The following is a 20,982-nucleotide window of genomic DNA, read 5'->3' as shown; positions in this document are numbered from 1 at the left end:
TCTGATTCAACTAAATTCATGGATTAACCTATTTCATCTGTGAGTTATGTTTTCTTTCTCTAAATCAATTTCACATTGTGATGAATTAAAACATTACTTGCTGAGAACTGGTCTTCCTTGCAGAAGGAATTCTAAAATACTAGATGCAGCTCTAAACTAAATAATTTACTTTCCTTGCTCCCCAGTCCCTCCAAATTTGTCGATAGTTCCTACTAGAGGGCATAGTCTGTAGCCAGATCCATTCCAGTCTCTATGGTACTAACTGGATTTTGAAGATGCACAATCTTTAGCCAGAAATAAAACAAGAATAATTTTAATGCGTGGTAATTTTTTTCCTGAAAGTTAAATGTCTGCCTAGCATAGTAAACCACGTTGTTGCAAGTTAGCAGCTGATCTAACTAGTGGGTTGTTGCTCCAGGGCAATTTGGATGTTAGAATACTATGGAAACTTTGAGTAGTGCTCAAGCCGTAATCTAGCCATCCCTTCTGCTCACCAAGAAGAAAATTAAATATTTTGGTAAATCGAATGGGTATTTTACCTAACCAATATTAACAGACAGAGCTATATTTAGTGTTGTTTAAGATTGCATTGGGTTACACTTCCTCCATCCACCCACTCTAAAGTATTGAAATAAAAGTTAGAGGGAAGGACTTCTATATTCATTTCCACTTTCATACTGCCTACAGTGCTGTTTGGTAGCACACTCCAAAGGCTTTCACTGCCATTTCTGAAAGATAAGACAGCAGCCTGTCACCATTAGATTTGCACTCAAACACAGTCAAGTAAACTCTTTCTAGTGTTAAGGCAATATAAGTTAACATGCATGAAATGTGTGAAAGTAAGTGCTGAACTTTCTTTTGTAGCTCATATTAAAGCCCAGAAGGTTTGGGTTTTTTCCCCCACCAAAGGTGGAAGTGAAAGCCTTTCAGAGTGTCACCAACAGTGCCTAGGAAACAGGAAAATGTGGTGGAATTCAGCAGTCTTTCCCCTCTGTATTTCTGTGCTTTTAAGGTTTGGGTTGGATGTGTATATCCTGATGCAGTCATGATTGTCACTAAGTATAGTTTTTGTTTGTTAATTTCCTAGTTTGTATACAGCTTTGCTGTACTTCAGTGGATAGCTTCCCCAGTCAGGGAGAAGGGGAACTACATCCTCCTGGGAGTCAGAAGGAGAACTGCACAGCTGAAGCTAAATCCTGACTGTCGACCCTTCTGAAGGGTATGAAAGGCTATCACATACCTCAGAAAATGTTCTAACTTCGCAACCCATTGAAAAGATATGAAAGGCAGTACATCAGACACAATCTTCCATATCTGACAGTGAAGACATCATAGGAGTTCTCTCCTGTTGACAGGTTAAGAAACTTAAACCTTCTTTTCTAATATACCTTAAATTCTCACAAGAACATCTGGAAACCTGAGTATGGCTAGGCATGGTAGCAAGAGTATCTATGCCATATTTTTCCTTCTTTAGGTTTTCCTATCCTTGCTGAAATCTGACATGGGCAAGCATGGCAAATGATATGTTGCCTGTTGGTTTTTAAACCTCTGGAATGAAATACATTTTTACAAATTGGGGGAAAGATGCAAGCTAAGACTTGTCAGAGACTCTTCTGCAAAAAGACCATGGTAAGGCTGGAGACATGGAAAAGGAATGACATGATTCACATGGAGAGCTGTGGTTTACACAGGCACACTGTGTATCAAATTACTTAAATATGAAGTGTGTTTGGTTTATGGTATAGTTTACACCAGTGGTCTAGAATCTTTATGTGATATTTGTGGTGTCTCGATTAGGAGCAAAACATGGCATTGCTGACAAGGTCATATTTGAGGACCAGCAAAAGTCAAAGATTAATAATTTCCAGGTTTAAGTTTCTGTTTAAGTACAAAAAAATCTTTTTTTTTGTATGTGGTGAATCCCATACATCATACCACATTGAGGGCAGCAGAGCTACAATACTTTACTTTCTTTATTCTGCCTGAAAACCTAGCAGTCAGTGGTGTATATTGCTATATTTTTTGTAGGGCAGACCCTATAAGCTGGATACACCTCAACAAGGTGCTGTTCCTTATAGGGCAGGTTCTTCCTGAGAGCAGTAGCAACCTTGTGTAAACTGGCTAGAAGTTTGCTTTATACGCAGAGTATATAGGCTTAGGTGTCTGTGTCAACAACATACAAGTCCATTAGAACTGAGATCTGAAGTGCTTGTTTCCTGACTCTGATGGCAGTGTTTTTGTACTCATGCCATCATGTTACATAGCTTTGGCTTACAAATATTTGCTGTTATTTAAAAAACAGTTTTAAATGGAGTCAATAAACTGGATCACAGGTAACTGAGAAGCCTCTATGAACTGAAATTTCCAGCCAGTAGGAGGAGCTGATAGAGTAGAGCTATGTTCACAGCTGCCAGCTAGGGTGGTGACTGTAATCTTGATTTGTTAAAGGTAATGAGAGAGCTTGCAGGAGCAGGAAAACAGTCATGCTGTAAGCTTGGTTACTATCACGTTTATGTGATGAATCATACGTAGATATGTGATGCCAACACTTGCATGCTAAATGTGTATGTGTATTTTTGCATACCGTAAGTGACTTATTTGGGGGAACCCAGAGGAGAAGCAAATTCACTTAGTATTGAAAAGTTCAAAATACTAATATACTACTGCTGAATATCTGCTCTCTAACAGTGACTACGATGTTTATAGTTTCAGCGTCCATGCAGATGTAATTGAACTATGAAAATTCACTTGTATCTAGCTTTACTCTTTAAAAATCAAATACTGTAAAGTGAAGAAGCTTGGTTAAAATAAATAAGAAGGATAGAATATTTCCAAGAGAAAGGCAACCCTCTTGGAGGGCCACAGCACCAGGATACCGTGTATTTAGACAAAAAAACCCCAAACCACAAAAAAGTGACGCTGCAAAAAAGTGAGGCCCAGATTTGCTGAAGGACTGAGCATTACAGTTCAGTTGAATTTCAAAATAAATTTGAAAATTCAGATTTCAATTAAAAATTCAGTTTCAGTTTTCTGAAAGACTTGTAGTTACAAGTCAAGGTGGAGTTCAGTTCCAGCAAATGTGAATGAATGCAGCTGGACAAAAATCAGTGTTTAATGTATTAAAGGATGGCCTCTGGATTACCTGTTAACAGAAAAGAGATTTCGAATGTATTTTGAAGATAGCACCTCAGTGCCTAGTGGTAGCAGCCCAAAACCAATGTGAATATTAGAAATAATCAGGAAAGGGATAAATAAAACCAAAAGAGAAATCCTTACTATTGTTCTAGTATAAATGTTCAATGTTGCCCTGTATGTAGATCCGTCTTTAGAGGATATGGTAGGAGTGGGTGGTAGGGAGGGACCATAAAATGTCAACTGGATTCCATATGAGGAGTAGCTTTGTAGACTGAGACAAGTGAAGGGAGATGTGGCAGAATGCTGTAAAAACACAAGTGGCATCTGAGAAGGTGAACAGGGAGTGATTGTTTTTGAGCAAGATCCTTGAAGGAGGAGGCATCAGAGAAATTACTAGCACTTTAGGACAAACGGGCAGGTATCTTCTCATACAGGTGTAGTCAAACTGGAACTCATTTATGCAACTGTGAATATTTAAAAAGCAGAAAAAAAAAATAAACATGACTGGAGTTTACTCTTTTCTGTGCATCTGCTGTTGATTGCTGTTGGAAGCAGAATGTTAGTCAATGTTGTTCTTACATGCAAGCACAAGAGTAATTTGGATTAGGAAAATCCATATAAAATGTCTAAAAATGGTACAGGTTTTGGAGTGTTTCTTTAAGTTTTGGTTACCCTGTTGGCCTGCTGTTACACTCCTTGGAAAATTGTGGTCATGTTTAGAGGCCATACATAAACGCAAGCATTACAATGCATCAGCTGCTCAGAAAGAATGTTTAAACATCCTTTAATTTATGGTACGTATGAAGCAGTTGCCCGCTATTTTCATGAATGGCCAAGGCACTTTTCATTTTTTTTGAAATAGTGGAACATTTGAACACATGAGCAAGATCTGCAGTAGCTTGTACATCTGTCCTTAGCTTGCAACTTGATTTTTAATTTCCCTTTTATTTATTTCACATGTTTTTGAAGTTCTTGTTGAACTGAAATCCCTTAACTGTGTGTGTTTGGTTTGAAAGCTTTGCTTATCTTGATCATTTTTATATGCGCTACATTACTTTAGTCTTCAACACACTTCCATATGTCAGACACACACAGTATAGTAATAGTAAAAAAGTAAAGTAATTTGAATTAACACTTTCTACATGTTCACAAGTTTTAGGTACCTCATCCTGCCACAGTCCTTTAGGGTTTTGCTCTGCCTGAGGTTTGCTTTTCTTCAAGAAAAAAACAAAACCAAATTCTGTTCCAGTAGCTTGCTATTTTGTCACTTAGAAGGAGTTTAACTGAAAGGGAAACGTGGCCTGTTTCCACAATAACTGTTGTTCCCATGTAAAATGTTGTAGGGCCAGGAATCCTTAGGCATTCTAGTTTGTTTTCAAGAGTAACTGCTGTGGGCAAGGTTACAAAACACGGGGTGTAAATAGTAGATTCTGCTAGCACTTTCTCTGTATTAATGTTTTGTTGTTTCCGCTCTTGTTGATCTTAACTGGACTTTGGAAATCTAGTGAAGATATTAAGGTTAAAGCAAACTCTTTTTATGTTTTAAAAAAATCTAAGCTCTGAGAGTTTCAACTGTCAACAGACTGCTAGGTGAAAAACTTTGCTGTACTACAGAAGGGCAGTTAAGTACCTTTAACTGGGACACATACTAAGGTGAGATGGTGACAACACTTCCATTGCATGTCAAACAGTAGGAAACATAAAAATACAGTGACTGATAATCTGCTTCTCTCTTGAGCCAGTCTCTTTCAGTGAAGTGCCTTATGAGAGGCTGCAATTCACTGTGGTGTTTTAACCTGTTCTGCTTGGGTAAACACAGCCAACTTCAGTGTAGAGCAGGAGGTAAACAAGGTGCCCACAGCCTTTTATACAATGGAGTAAGGATTAGAAATATATAGAAATAAGTAGAATTAGAAATAAGAGCACTCAGTTCCTTCCAAAAAGGTTCAAATGCACATTTTTCCACTCTGAGAAGAGTAATTTTACCCACTAGTCTTTGCATTGAAGCAAAATTTATTGAGCAAGAAGGAAACAGTAACAATCTTTTATGATTCTCTCACTTGCTGCCCTCCCCTTGCTAGTTGCCTTTGTTCTGGAATTCTCTTACTATTTTACAAGTTTAAATTGAAACATTTTAATAGAACTTTTTTTTTTTTTTTTTTTTTTTGCATTAAGAAGGCTCAAAGTAAACATACTTTACTGCTTGTCAGCTAAGATGTGCTGAGTTGCATGCTATCATGTAACATACTCTGATTCTGGTATTTCCTAAAGAAGCTGGTTTTAAGAAGACACTTTTTGAAGGAAATAAATCTCATGTAAAAGTTTTATTTTGGGGAGAGGATTTAAGTGTTTAATGAGATTTTTGACTTGTTCTTTGCTAGAAGAGTAAAATATTAATGCCCTCATGGAACTTGATGATCTTTAAGGTCCCTAACCATTCTATGATTCTATCCTATCCTAGATCTGTATCAAGCTCTTTTGGTAGAGAATACTTAACACCCCTCAACACACTGTTCTTACAAGGGCTTCCACCTCATCAACAACATCCTTATATAGCACTACCTGGACTTACACTAAAGGGGCGTGTAGACTGCCTAGTCCCCCTTTCTCCTCTCCAGCTGTTCAGGGCTGAAGCTCACTAGTGAAAACGTGTTTTTTTTTCCCAGGTCCACAAGCACACATGCACATTAACAGATCTCTTGAATATTGGTGTGGGCTCTCTGCCCATCTATTGTCCATGGCTGGAGTGTGAGCTCTGTTAACTTGCTGTACTTGACTCCTGCTCACTGGTTAGTTCAGCTTGCTTCTTGCTAGCAAAAAGATGCACACATTGAGTGTCTCCACACTTGCAGGCACCTTGAATATCAGCATGGGGCCTCTGTTTGTGCCTGGATCCTGGGCTTCCCACTTGCTGGCTAGTCCAGTTTGCCAGCACATTATCTACACTGTGATCCTCCACTCCCACCACTATATTTGAGGATAATGTAAATCCCCCAATCTGATGGAGCTGATGCCCAGGTACTTGGGTCCTGTCACCTGCAGTCCCACTCCAGCTGAGGTGCCAAGACCCTCACTCAGCTTCACCCCAGATCCCTAGTAGCCAGCATCCAGGCACACAGGCCCTATGCACTGTGAACCTGCCCCAGTGGCTGATGCTGGGACCCTCACCTGCTCCAGTTGCAGGGGCCCCTTCACCCAAGGTCTGACACCGGTTGCTGACCCTGAATTCACCTTCTCTGGGTGCCCCAGAAACATGTTCCCTAGTCCTGGGCCTCTCCAGCTACTGATGCTGAGATCCCCACCCACTCCAGTTGTTGGCCCCACTGACACAGGGATTTCTCCTGAGCTCTGATCCAGTTGGTGGCCAAAATTCAGGCATGCTGGTATCAGTTGCTAGTACCTGATCCTTAGAGCACTCACGCGGGCTTGAGAGAGGGGTTAGGTAGTAAGATAGTTAGGAAAAAATACATTATTAAGTTTTGCACAGTCCCACTTGTCCCCATCTTATCAGTTACAAAGTCCAGGCTGGCTCTCTGCAAAGCCGTGCCCGTAGTTTCTTAATGGTCATTAATTAGTGACTGGAGACTTTCCTTCTTTGTGATTCTTTGTGATTATCCCTTGTCTATCAGGTTTCTGTCACTGTGTGTTCTATTTATTACTTTACTGTTAATTTATATCTCCCTTTGAGCTGCAAAGGTCTTTGATCTGATAACATTAATGAAGCAGATACTCTCACATTCCATGTACCCTTACAGCATGTTGTTTTTATATATTTCTAAAAATTAAGTGGGTTTTCCCAGTAAAATATATCGGGGGGGGGCGGGGGGAATGCATCCTGTTTTTTTGAAGATATTTTCTTTTGTCTTTCTTTCAAATAGCTGGCTTCTGTTTATGACCTACCACTTCCAGCATCCATGTTCAAAAATTTCAGTTAAAGACTTTTTGTCAAATATTATTTGCAAAGTACAAATCTAATATAACATGGAATGACGGAAGTGTAAGTGGTTTTCCTTAAGGTCCCCAGATTGCTGTACTAGAAGTGCAGATTCTGTGGTAAAGGAGACCGTGTTCATGTGACTGTTGATACAACTAATAGGCTATATGGATTTACAAAGTAAATGTGGTGTAGTTGCTTAGGCAAACAGGAAGGGTAAAAGAAATATCAAACAGTTCATTTTTTTCACTGGATAACCATCCATACTGTTAATTGATTATAACTTTTTGCTGTATGTAATCTGTTTTCTTCTGCGGAGCTCCTTGAGAAGGATCTCTTTGGCTTTCCTTGAATTTGCTTTTACCAGTTCTGTGATGATAAAATGGTAGTTTAAAAATGTAATCCTAAGCTCTTGCTTCTTTGAATGATCCTTATGAAAGTGTTTCAGATCCTTGTCATACGTGGATAACTAAACTGGTTTCATTTATGTCTTATTGCAAAAGGTTCTTTCCAGGGGAAGTTTACTCAAAACTTTGAGCTGATGACTAAATGCTCATTTGACTTATATCAGTTTGGTGGGCTGAGTAGTTAACCATATTACCAAACCATCTATTGCTTTGTCTTTTCACCAGGAAATAATATATTGGTGCTTGCTTGTTCTAAGGCATTCTTACAATACGTTCTCTCTCTGCTCTGTTGTTTCACTCAGCGTAGTATGACACACAGGCATATGATTTTTTTTTTCTCTGTTTAGGGGATCTTAGTGACTTAGTGGTTTACTGACTTAATAGCTGAGTGGTTCACTACCTGGAAAAATAAGGGAAGTATGGCATTCTTTTTGTGTCAAGGTATGATTAAGTAACACGTTATATATGGCAGTCACTTCAGTCTAAACGTGTTTTGAATTCTTTTGGGATAAGCACAGACCCCGGCGATAACTAGGGTTTGAATGTAAAGCTGAAAACTGATTTTTGCCCCTTGATAAGTTAACGTTTCATTGTTTAACGTGTTGTGCTGAGCATAGACATTAACTACCTTGGGACAAGGAAATTATTTCTAATTTTTATTATAACCCTGACGTGTCACTTCTTTTTGCAGACAGTCATAGATGCCCATATCTTTCCAGCTCTTATAAATATTTTGCAAACGGCTGAGTTCCGGACAAGGAAGGAAGCTGCTTGGGCAATCACAAATGCAACATCTGGAGGCTCTGCTGAACAGATCAAGTATGAAATAGTTCAAATTTTTCAATGTAATTGAGTGAATTAGTGTTTGTGCAAGAAATCAAACCAATAACTGCATACTGGAAAACCTTTCTGTATGCTTCCAGTGTTTGTATCCAAAGAGACCACATCTTTGTATTGAGTTGTGAATGGCCCATTCATTCCTTTAGGGAGAAATCAGATAAGTGTTTCAGCTGTAATACTTAGTTTTTATTTTAACCATTTCTCTTATGTGAAAAAAACTAAATGCAACTTTTAAACTCATTTCTTAGTGGTCATTGCAGAGTGTAGCAGTTGAGAAGAATAGCTCAGCCCCTCAGACAAGGGCATTGTGTGCATTGTTTTCCTCTTTAACTTATACTAGGACATTATGCTTCTATATAAATGAAATTAATATAGTTGATATTAATATAAACTAATAATAAACTACAGTTATAGAATTATAAATTTCAGTTACAAAATTAAATTATTTCATATCTATATATAGACAGAGAAGGTATTTTAAAGTTTTCATTGTTTCAGCAGAATTGATGGGATACAAATAGATGTCTGTAATTTCTCCAGTTTCCCAAGTTGAATTGATATTTTATCTGATTGTTTTGGTTCTTAGACTTGATGCTAAGCAGTTAAATGGCTACACCAATTACAATTTTGCAGGCAATTTACTGGGCTCCATGTGGTGTTTTTCAGGTATTTAGTAGAACTGGGATGCATCAAACCACTCTGTGACCTCCTTACAGTAATGGACTCAAAGATTGTGCAAGTAGCACTGAATGGGCTGGAGAATATCCTGAGGCTTGGAGAGCAGGAGTCCAAACGCAGTGGCACTGGCATTAATCCTTACTGCGCTCTTATTGAAGAAGCATATGGTATGAGCAAAACATCTGTGGAAATCAGGGGTTGAAGCAATGATCACAAACCCATTAGAGTTTCAGTAGACCTAATTCTATTAATTTCCTCATCACTATTATCTGAAAATTAACTGTTCTTTGACCAGTGTCTATTTACCAATGTACTCCCATCTTCTACATTGTCATTATCTGTATGTAGATTGGAGACAGTGTGTGCAGATCTTATTTTCTTAATTTCTTTTACCCTGGGGAAATCTTCTGGGTGTCATTCAGCCTCAGTATCTTCTCTCCACAGTAGATAAAAGTTCAGGCTCACTGCTCTGTTGCTCAGGTTTCAAACCTTTCCCTTTCCTCTCTGCTGCCCTGTAGAGTTATGGCATCAGCAGCAACTTTCTTGTTTGCCTTTGGTGTGCTGAGGTTCTGGAATATACTGGCATAATTTCATCCCAGTTCTGAGGTACTGCTGCTCTTAAGGTTAGTTTCCTTGCCGATTAGCAAGTATTTATTATGAAAAATAAAAATGGGTTATCAAGAGCAGTATAGAAGAGGACAGTAGCACTGAACTTCATGGTTACCTTGACCTCCAGGGAAGAGTTATATCAGAATAGGATTTTTCATTGCCTGGTTTTAGGTTTTAACTTCCCTTTTCATGTCAGTGTTGCAGAAATGTCTATAGAGCATCAGAGAATTGCTTCCTCTAGTCTTTACACATAGCGAAAGGAGCAGACAGTTTCTGCAGTTCCACTGCAGTTCCCAATATTAGAGATTTCCTAGAGTGGCTAAGGCTTGGATTTCATTATAGCATCATTCCTAGGTATCACAGATAATTTAGCTTGCTGTATTATTTTCATTCGTTTCTATGGCCTACAAGGCCTGAGTTTGTCCACCGGCTTAACATTTGCCCAAAAACTGGTTGTATGAGTTTAACTGCATTGTATACACATGATACACATTAGGTAATTGAGTCTCCATCCTTGGAAGTTTTGAAGACTTGGCTAGACACAGCTGACCTAATCTGGTGTTGTAGTAGTGCTGGGCTGGGCTGCAGGTAGTACTAGATGATTACTGGCAGTCTCTTCCAACTTGCAGTTATGTGATTCTGTAGTCATGGTCCTTGTAAACAAAGCACTGTGAACACACTTTCAGGAAACATGGTCCTAAAAGTCTCTTCAGAAAAAGTCTTTGAGGTCTTGTTCTTTACACATTCAAGCTTGTTGATTTCATTTTTTGAGTGAGATGGTAGAGGCAGACAACGTATGAAACACTTCACGCAGTTACAGGGAATTCTGCAGTGCAACCTGTTTTTCCTTGGGTGTGGAGAGTACAAGTTGGGTAAGGGTCTCCACAGAGGAACCTGTTCTTTCTGAAGGTGGGAGAGAATTGTCATGGAACTTCATGTTCACAACAGACTGAAAATTATCATGGTCATATGCTTTCACCAAGCTGTAACTTTTATGTACTTTCTTTCTTTGCAGGCCTGGACAAGATTGAATTTCTGCAGAGCCACGAGAATCAAGAGATTTATCAGAAGGCCTTTGATCTGATTGAGCACTACTTTGGAACAGAGGATGAAGACAGCAGCATTGCCCCACAAGTGGATCTCAGCCAGCAACAGTACATCTTCCAGCAGTGTGAGGCTCCCATGGAAGGCTTCCAGCTCTGAGGTGCCCCTGTGCTGTGTGCTCCTCTTCCTAGCCAATCCTGTTGTTGAGCCACAAGCCACACATGGAGTGATTCTCTCAGTGTTTTCCATAACCCTGTTTGCGCTCATTCGCTTGCCTTGTGCACATGCTCTTACATACGTCTGGAAAACTTTTGGCTCTCTGTGGCAGGATGCCCCCTCCTTGTCAAGGGGTCACCAGAATCACTCTTCTCTAGATTCTGAACTTCTCCACTGTCATCTTCGTGGAGTTGAGGCACCCTTCTATACCTTGAGATATTCCCTGGTCCTATCATAGGAAAACAACCCCTCTTCCACTAGCCCCCACACTCCGGGCATCTAAGATAAGGCTGCCTTTCTCATGTATTTGCTGCAGTGTGTGCCTGCAGTCCAGGGAGACATTCAGAGTTTCTGAGAACGTAGCTGAATTCATTCCCATATTCCTCCCTGGATGCCTCTTTGGATGGCTGTGTGAGATGCGTTAAATCTTCACATGCAATGCATCTATTTTGCTGTATGTGCCAGCTGGGGTTATTGGCATACAGAACATGTTACAGATAATGGAATAAGTTCTCTATTCCCTGCAACAACAGGCTGCAATGGACATGTTTTCTGGTTCTTAAGAATACTGAACACATTTGGCCCTGTCCCTCCTCAACACTGAGTTCCCAAGCTGGATTGCAGAACACTGTGCAGATTTGCAAACCCTCCCAGTCTTTCCATCCACAAAAAAAACCCCTGTGAATAGGTCACTCGTACCACTTCCCCAGAAATGACTTTCCAAACCGGCTTCTAGAATGGAGAAACTACCATTGCTTGCCAGCACAGCATGATCCAGCTGGTCATTCCTGAAAAATCAAGCCTTTCCTGACTTCATGCTCCAGTCTGGTCCTTGGTATTATAGTTATGGCTGAAAAATTCCTGTCTGCCTCTTTACATTTTTACACAGCGTGACTTGAACAGATTTCTCTTCTGAAAAAATTACCTTCTGAATACAGAAATCTTAATTTGTAAAACTTAGCACAAGGAGCGTTAGACCTCCTTTTCATTTTCACAAGACAAGAGCTTCCTCTCCAGCTCACCTGATAAAATAGTCTGCCTGGTGAAGCCCCTTATTTAACAACTGAAATGACACTACATTCAGAGGATAGTAATATTACATGTGGATCCACCTGGCCCTTTCATTTCATTTTTTCCTTTTGCTGTTTACGGGACTTCAGGTGAATTAGCATGGAACGTGTGGTTCCTCCAGGTGACATCCGTAAGGCATTGCTGACTGTATGACAGCTGTCATCCACAGCTGTAGACTGCCCTTCTGCTAGCAGCATGTTCTTGGCTCTGCAACCTGCTTGGATCACAGACATCTGATGCAAAGGCCAGCCGCTCCTCACTGAGTTCAGCTGATGTTGCCACCAAACTCTTCACACAACTGGGGAGATGCCACGTGATTGAAAGTGGCAGTTCCATTTCTATAAATGCAATGGATTCTCCAGGCCATCCGCTTCCCCCTGCATTGGATGTTCTTTCAAGCCATTTTGGACGCTTGGAACACATTTGTCCAGTGTAAACATTTCAAAATCACCACTGACAACTGCAGCGTGATGTACCTGTGGTAAATGTTAGTGGTTTGCAAGATCCTCCTTATGACTCCTCTCAGTGACAAGCCACTGCAAAAGCAAAAACAGCTCATTGGATGCAGAATAATAACAATATATAAATCATATGTCAAACTGCTGAAAGAAGTTAGGCAAAGGCCCGAACATCAGCTTTGTGTGACCATTATTTAAATACAGTCTTCAGTTCTGTGCTTCAGGATGGAGACTCTGACCTGTGTGGCCACTGCAGAAGCCACCTGCTGCCTCCCTAGCTAAGCCAGTTGGCCTTCACCTTCCCTCTCCCAGTTATTTTCTCTAGTGCTGCTTTGTGCTGAAGGAACATTTAGTTTACTGCACTTGATCTGTAAATGGACTTTGATTCTTTGTAATTTTAGGGGGTTAAATTTGGTGGTTAACTTAAAGCAAAAAACCCCTCAGTGTTGCCTTCACATCACATATAAATAACTGTGTCTCTCTTTTCTTGAAGGGTGATAGAAGCACTGATTAGTAGCAAAATCTTGTTTTAGCTTTTGGATTTTTTTGTGCTGGATTTTTTTACGTGTAAATTTCCAATAACATGTCATTTCTATAAGATTTGTTTAAAACCATGTACCTCTTATTGGATGGTATAAAAATGCTACATATTTTGTAAACAAATCTGAGCAAAGTGTGTGTGGATATATTCTGTATATTCATATATGTATATTCTGTGTATATATACACTGGTGTGTATATATACATATATACACACACACGTATGTATATACACACACGCATATGTGTGTATATATATACACATCTATATATCTATATATCTATATATATAAGTGTTTTCTCTTCCAGGCTAGTGAAAACAATGTGGTGCATTGGCGTATCCCTCCCCTGCCCCCCAAGAAAATAATGACAATTGCCTCTAAATTAGTGAATTCAAAGAGAGTCCATTTAAGCTGAATGGTGTGCCTTCCTGTGTAAGGAGCCTGGCCAGTGTTTGTTACTTTTGCCGTGGATATGTGAATTCAGAGCAGATAAGTATAAATCTTTAAACTTTGTATGTTTGTTTGAAGTGACAGGCCTGGTTGACACAGGTGATATTGTTGTCATATATACTTAAGACTGTGTAAGGCATTTGACTGGTACTGCATAATATCTTGACTGAAAACAAAAACAATACAAAAAATCAACATGGCACACATTAAATGGATTAAAATATGGCTAATTCATAGGTCTCAATTTAATTCTAAATGGTGCTTAATTGAGTGTATTTCCATCAGGATCTTCCAGCAACCAGTTCTGGGCCTTGCTTTACTTAGCTTTATTAATAGGTTGAAAAGAAACAAAATCTTCTAACAAAGGCTGCAAATTATATGAGTACGGAAGGGAGATCAAACTTGTGAATTATGAAAGGAACAGCTCACTGATACAGACTGATCAGAATTACTTGGTAAGCCAAGGGCAAGTAAACTATTAGCATTTTTACAGAGCCAAATGTGTAGGGTAACATTACCCATTTAACAAATAACATTCAGGCCACAGGTGAAGGACTCTGTTTTGGAGGAAGAGTGCAACAGAAAGAGGATGATGATCGTTATATGTTATCGCTTGAACACTACTTCCTAACGTTATTCTGTGTGGCTAGTGTAATACTCACAGGTACAAAAAGAAATGGGGAATTTATATTAACTTTATATGTGGCATTGGTGAAACTGTCTTTTACAGGAGCACTCTCGGTGTTGCTATCAGCAGTTAAAAAGGGATGCTAAAAAATTGGGAACAGAACAGCTGTAAAAACATTGTAAGTTCCATTCAGATGAGAAATTAGGCACTTTTTTTAGACTGACATGAGAGTAACAAGGGTTATGTCTCCACTAGAAACATTGAAACCAGTATTCTGTACTTTCCTGAAGGATATGCTACTGCTCAAACAGGACCTATGTCAGAAAATGCATCTATCTTCCACTTTTGTAAAGGTCACACTGTGTTTTGAATGATCTGTTCTTGTTTTGTGTGTAAGTAGGAGGCAGTGTGGTCTCGTGTAGAGGATAGACCAGGGAGCTGTTCTTGGGTTCTTCTCTTAGCTCTGCCATGCAATGTGTAGTGCCAGAAAAGTGATCTCAAGTATTTTTTTCTTCCCTTATCCTGAAAACTGAAAATTAATGCATTTGTTTCTGTCTGCTTGTGGAGATCCAATCTAAGCACCTTCCAAAAGCTGCACAAGCTGGTAAGGTGAAAAGATGAATGAGAACTAGGAATGTCTGAGTTCTTCGTGCAGCATCAGTGATGAGGTGAACTACTACACTAAGGTTTTAACAATGTCTAATTTAAAACACGGTGTTAGAGAAAGGAAGATGTGGGACTACCAGGCATTGTTATCTAGCTGTCCTGTCCATAGAGCTGTAATGCCTTTTAAGTGTTGTGTATTTTCTGAGGCAGCGAACAGGAGATATATTGTAAAGTTCCTGATGGAACATGGCAGGCAGGGTCACTCTCTTGGATTCAGGAGGAGGCAACAGATGATGGGGCAGAAGGTTACTGAAAGCTCACTAACTAAGCCAGGACCAATGCGTGGGGCTCCTGGGAAGACAGTGCACACACAATCAATCATTTGAGGGAGCTGCTGCCTAGAGATTTCAGCCAGTTATTAAATTCCTGTATTGGTTTCTTTACGCTAAGGGTGATCAAAGTCCCTTCACCTAGTCTGAAGGGAAGGGAGGAAGGCACTGACTCCGGAAAACCTGCATGGTCTTGAACCTGCATTTCTGTAACTATCAGCACTGCAACTGTTAAGAACCAAATCCCACCACCCTGTCCTGAATGTGACAATGCTTCTGGTGATGCACCTCTCCGCTTCCCTGAGGATTTCCAGAACAGCTCTTTTACCTCCGTGTCAGCTTTAAATAATTCCCCATGTCTTCCTGTATGATTTCTTTGCTTCTGGGATTGGCACAACACATCATTAGTACTTTCCCAAGCCAGTTTTAGCCAGTAGACTTGAAGGTCTTTCTTCAGATGCCCAAGTCTTAGTAGGAAAATGAACAGGGCCTCTTCATGTACTGCTGTGGCTATGTCCGTGGGGCTCCTTCATGCTCTTCTGAGACTGTGTTCAAGTTGTTGGATTGATCATTGTATTGGGAAGTACCTGTTGCCTCTCAAACAGGTACAGCAATATGGCATATGGTTATAGGATTGATAATTTTTTTGAATAAAGGTGAATGGTGCTGCAGACCAAGCCAAAAGGGAAAATTAAAAACTGTTCAAGGGTATAGTATGTTCTTCTCCATCAAGCACGTTAAAAGCAAGGTTAAAAGGGCGTAGGCTAAAGCTACGACCTAATCAGGTGATATGAGGTGTATTAAAGTTCTCCAGTCAGCTAGACTGGCTGCTTAGCCGAGAAACATGTGCTGTTTTTTAACCATTGTCTGTGTTTAGAAGTGCTTTCTTGCTTTCTTTCCACTAGGAAAGAGGGGGTTTCTTTCATTGCCACCCTGAGAAAGATTTCTATCATTTTTCTAGTACCCGACTACTTGCAAATGTTTGGGAGCAAGCTGGAGACAGCACAAAGCCCAGTGGCTCGGGCTCTTGAGACTCTGGAACCAATGTGTAAGTGGAAAGAAGAAGCAAATGTGTGTGGTCATGCCCAGGTTTTATGGTTGATCCTGAGATGGTGGAAGTACCAGAGTGATAGAAGGAAGGACTTCTATACAGAGCACCTGACAAACCACTGGACCAGAGTTCAATTTTTGAGTAAATTGAAAAAAAAATTATAGAAGTTTAAGTAAAATGAAAAGCTGGTGAACATTGCTGCTCTGGGGTGTTGCTTTCTAAGTGTTCTTTTACTGATTTTTATTTGAAATGCTTTACCAGCTGGATGAGTCAAAGTAGTTTTATTTCCAAAACTAGATGAGGTACCTGCCAGTTCTATTCACAGAGCATACTCAGACGTGCTTATTGAAAGGAGGATATTTTTGAGAGATGCATGGTTTTAAGCTCTGCCATCACAAAGCATAAATCAAATCAAAAGCTTCTCTGTGTAGTAACCTGAAATATTGTGTGAAGTGCATATTCCCCTTTTTGTCTCATAATAAATGAGCACTGGCACACAATCTGGGAAGATTTTTTGGTTCCCACCTATGTGCTTACTAGTGTGGCAAAGAACAAGAGGTGTCATGAAAGATCCGGTCACGTATCTGCAGTGGAATTAAGCATGACTTCACATTCGGTGCTAAATGAGTGGACAAATCTGGGAAAGCCTGCTCTGACTGACATACTCTGAGTAATTGTCTTACAGAGAATCTGATAACAGGTTGTGGCATCATCTGAAGCTTATAGGTTCTGTGGTGGAATGACTGCACAGCTTGTATGATTGGTTACATTTCATTAATACAAGTGTTACCCAGAAATGCAATTCTTAAAAAGGTGGACTGCAGCAGTTATTTTCTAGCTCTAGAGGAAAGGACAAAGTACTAGAGAAGACTGCACTTAGATATCTTACTGCTTCTCTTTTCCAGGTATAAAGACAAGGTTTACCCTGCATTCTTTTCATTTTTTTTTCAGCAATAATGATAATTTTTAGTAGGACAAGAAAAATAGGAAACAGGATCAGGAACAAGTTTTTAAAAAAATAAATCTGCCTCCCACTATCAGGAAGTTCACAAACTAAATCTGTCAAACACATCTGCTTCTTCTGTTTGTGGCATCCCCAGGGGCCAGTTAGCAGGCAGTCCTGGGAAGTAACACCGTTTTAACAGTCCTACAGTTCCAATCTTCACTGCCTTCCCAACAAACTGAAAGGAGGAGGAAAAATACTGGTCTCCAGTTGCTGCAGGCTGTTCAGCATGAAATGTATGTGACTCTTCTGGAATGAATGCCAGAAATAGGACTGTTGGGAGTTGCTCTTTACAGGTATTACTGGATCTGCTGCTTCTAAAATTTGAGGCAGATGATCTTTTAAGTGAACTAGTATTAGGAAAGCATTGATGACAATTTAAAGGTGGGGGGAAAATGCAAATCTAAATGAGATTTAGAAAAAAGACCTCAGCCACAGAGAGTGGGAATGTCTGATTGATTTTCTCATACTCATGTGCCTCTAAATAGTCAAATCTGATAGCATAGGTTGAAGCTGTTGCTCAGTGTTCCTCGAAATACTCAGCTCTATTCCCTTGGCTTGGACATTCTCTCTTCTCCCTACCGGCTCTGGTGTAAAAACCATTAGGTTGTCATCTGCACCACACTGGTTCTCTGGAATGCTATTTCACTATCACTCCCCCTTCAGTTTTTATCAAAGGAAGGCAGTTCTTCACAAAAAGTAGTCCTTCACTTACTTAAACAAATGCAGCCAGAATATATTGGACCTGGAACAGGTAAGCAGACTTTCTAACAACTTACAATCATTCTGATTATGTTAATGCAGGTCATACAATCCCTGAGTCAAGGACTCCCCTAGTAATTGATCCTCTCTTATGCAAAGAGGAACACATGGAGTATTTTAGGCAGCCTGTAAAAATGTAGAATACATGTAGCACCATTCTTCTTGAAGGGACCTAAAATAATCAGTGATGGCAGATGACTGCCCAGTAAAGGTATTTTGTTTGTACAAGTATGGATGTACTAGTGGAAACTTGATGGACTGTCCTTTTGTGTCCCAGTTATCTTCTCATAAGCAGTAAGAGCAAGCATAAGACTTCGTAAAGGAGACTGGTACCACAAATGCAGGTACAGCTCCTACAGTCTTTGATAAGATGCTTAGTTTTGTGCATAGCACATGTGGGAAACAACTGTTCTGTCTATACTGTTTGCTCACTTGTCCTGTTTTGATAACTTGTAAAGAAGACAGTTTGGAGGAAGGGAGAGGTTGTTAGGAAAAGAAAATTAGTGTTTCTGTTTTTAATGATTACAGGATAATGTATTCATTCTTTCTTGAACATGAGAGTATGGAACTAACATACAGGAAAGATGTGGCTATATCCTCCTTCCATTGCTGAAAAAGACATCAGCTTTTCTTCCCCAGTCCTTGGTCTCTTCATTTCCTCCTCTAAGGCTTAGCAGATGTTCCCCGAATAGCTTCCTCTCTCCATTGAGCTTTCTTCTCTAAGTTTATGCTTGTAAGAGATTCATGCCTTTTTACAGCCTACAACGTAATGACAAAGCAAGAACAGAAAGTATATCCTGAGGGACCACAGAGATGAAACTTGAATCAATAGTTTACAAAACAACTGGCCTATCCTTATCAAGGCACAGTTCTGTCAGCTTTAATGCCAGGAAAAGAGAGGTTAAAATAAAACATCCATAGCCTCTTTTGGTTTAAACTCATTACTTCTCTTGTGAATAAATCAAATCTTTTTGTTAAGGCACAAGGTGATGTATTCTGTGCTTCTGGTCAGTATTTAATACTAATCTCTGGTCTTCAAAAGTCAGAGGCATTGGAAACTGAAGTTAACCATAATAGATTATAGCTGCTGTGAAAACAAGGGTTCCAAAGCAGCTGTCCTCGTTCTTGTGTTTGCATTCATAGTACTCCAATGGAAGAGGAAAACATTCTAGGAATTGTCAGTGTTTGATCTCTTCTGCTAAAGCCAGGGAAAAAAAACCTTCCACTGTTTTGTTTCAGTGTGCTGCATCCTTTTCATTTTGATAGGCGAATGCTGACAGAAATGTCACTTGACACTTCAGTAGTTCACAGTGCTGAGATTGAGACTCTGTCACTACTTTTAAGTTTTCTTTTGAACACTTAGTAGCCTAGAGAAACAAGATCTGAACGTGTCACAGCAAGAACTGCTTCAGAGAAAGGCAGCATAAGGTTCTGCCCATGTAGATGCTTTAAGCTCAGGGTTTTCTGCTTCCAGTCATCCTTAAAAGAAGGTAGTGGACTGTGTTTCTTTCACCACCGTGCTTTTTATCAAAAGCAACATGACAATAAGCTGCACAAATTATATTCACATTCCTTGACTTTGAGACTAATGCCACTGAGAGGCTTTAGCTTGGCTTCAGTACACAAAAAGTGCTCCTTGCTTCTTTACAGAAATAACACAAAGTTAATAGTTCACCAACTATGTTAAAAAACACATAAAATTAAGGCATGACTAACCTTTGCTGCACTTGGAATCTTAAACTTTACACTTTCTCACTTCATATGATGCAAATTAAATCATAGACCTAGTTCTGCCAATGCTGAACTTCTTCAGTATCTTGCCAAATTCTATGCAAGTGAAGGATACTCAGCATCTACAGGATCTGGGAGCTTTTCTATGAAATAGTTTCGTTTTTTTGATTCAACAAACAATAATAATTTGAGAAAAGTTGTTCCATTCACACTAAAGCAAGACTATTTTCTAATGCAATTAAAGGGCACTGACCATGTCCCTAAAAAGACTTTGGGAATTCTCAAGCCTGTTTGTGGAGAAACATTCTCATTTGCAATTTCTGTTATATTGATTCTGCGAGTGTTGCAGCATGTAGAGAGGGGTTTGCAATAGGTTCATACAGTGAACTGTATGGACCCCCTTGGCCCAAGGAGCATTCACCTGCCTACCAGACCCTCACACCAGAAGGTGCTCCTTCCTTTCAAACTCTTGCAGCCTGTCAGCAAAAGTAAAGAGTTAAAACAGTGCAAGCTACAATTAAGTATTGCACTGAGAAAAAAAAATTATTTTTTTTGCTTTTAAAGGAAGCATGTGCAGTCTAACAGTGACATCACCCTTTTCTGACTTGGAAATTAATCAGTGAGGGTCACTTCTGAGGAACTAGGAGGAATTATTTTTCCTGAGTGAAAAAATGAAAAAAACACACCCAAACCTCAAAACAAAACAGTAGTAACAATCCATAGGAGGAACTGAGAAGTTTATATGAACATTGATTTGCACTCACCAGCCAAAAATCTGTGCTTACCTGCTTCCCTTTAATCACCATGACTATGCATCCCAGTATTGTCAAGGCAATCATTACATAGCTGAACTTCACACGCAGTGTGGTCTTTGCTGCTCTGATTGTTTCAATCCTCAAGAAATAATAATAAAAGAACAGACTCATTATCGGAGACCCAAATAAACTATTTGGCTAATTGTTTGATTTCTCTTGGCATGCTATGTCTATAATCTGGTGTAATGCTAACCGTACTTGGCTCTTTTCACAAAAAAGTTTTGCAAGAATGGGAAGGGCTGAACGCCAGCTACCTTGGGAGGTACTTGGTCACAAAGGAGTTCCTCTCAAAGTTGGAAACAAACCCAACATTTTAAACTTTTGGTTATTTAAGAGACAAATGCTGCCTTTCTAGACTACTTGACTGCAATGCAGAGGAGGAAGGCTGCAATATTTAAATATGTATGCTCACTATGGGGGGAGAACAGGAAAAGGAGAGGGATGCCTTTACTAATAATCCTCCACTGCAGAATTTGATAGTGCTATAGATTACACAGCTGAATGTAGCTGCTGAATGTAATGCTCCTCAGAAATTTTGAATAGGACTTGGTAAAAGACCAGTGGTTACCACTTCCCTCCTGCTAGAGTCCTAAGGTAATCTGCTTTCCTAAAAAACTAAGTTGGCATAGATGCTTGAAAGCTTTCCAACATCAGTTTTGGACAGAGGACTCCT

The 20,982-nt window shown here is 39.7% G+C and overlaps 2 protein-coding genes across 3 annotated transcripts in view; one reads left to right on the top strand and one right to left on the bottom strand.

Annotated features, from left to right (window-relative positions):
* Positions 1–13,609, top strand: part of KPNA1 (karyopherin alpha 1 (importin alpha 5)) — a 40,541-nt gene extending 26,932 nt beyond the window's left edge. Inside the window, exons 11-13 of one of the 2 annotated variants that reach the window (XM_010080750.1) lie at positions 8,168–8,295; positions 8,983–9,161; positions 10,619–13,609. In XM_010080750.1, the coding sequence (XP_010079052.1) occupies positions 8,168–8,295; positions 8,983–9,161; positions 10,619–10,806 (495 nt within the window). In that variant the 3' untranslated portion in view covers positions 10,807–13,609. The remainder of the gene's footprint in view (positions 1–8,167; positions 8,296–8,982; positions 9,162–10,618) is intronic. The other variant, XM_010080751.1, reaches the window with a different exon arrangement.
* A 4,762-nt stretch (positions 13,610–18,371) lies between these two features.
* Positions 18,372–20,982, bottom strand: part of FAM162A (family with sequence similarity 162, member A) — a 7,458-nt gene continuing 4,847 nt past the window's right edge. The window contains exons 3-4 of the mRNA XM_010080749.1: positions 20,280–20,388; positions 18,372–18,522 (exon numbers count right to left, since the gene is read on the bottom strand). Of these exons, the coding sequence (XP_010079051.1) occupies positions 18,427–18,522; positions 20,280–20,388 (205 nt within the window). The 3' untranslated portion in view covers positions 18,372–18,426. The remainder of the gene's footprint in view (positions 18,523–20,279; positions 20,389–20,982) is intronic.

The sequence above is a fragment of the Pterocles gutturalis genome, unplaced genomic scaffold, assembly GCF_000699245.1.
Source record: "Pterocles gutturalis isolate BGI_N339 unplaced genomic scaffold, ASM69924v1 scaffold36269, whole genome shotgun sequence".
NCBI lineage: Eukaryota > Metazoa > Chordata > Aves > Pterocliformes > Pteroclidae > Pterocles > Pterocles gutturalis.
The sequence above is the reverse complement of the archived record's forward strand: the minus strand, read 5'-3'. Positions and strand labels throughout refer to the sequence as shown.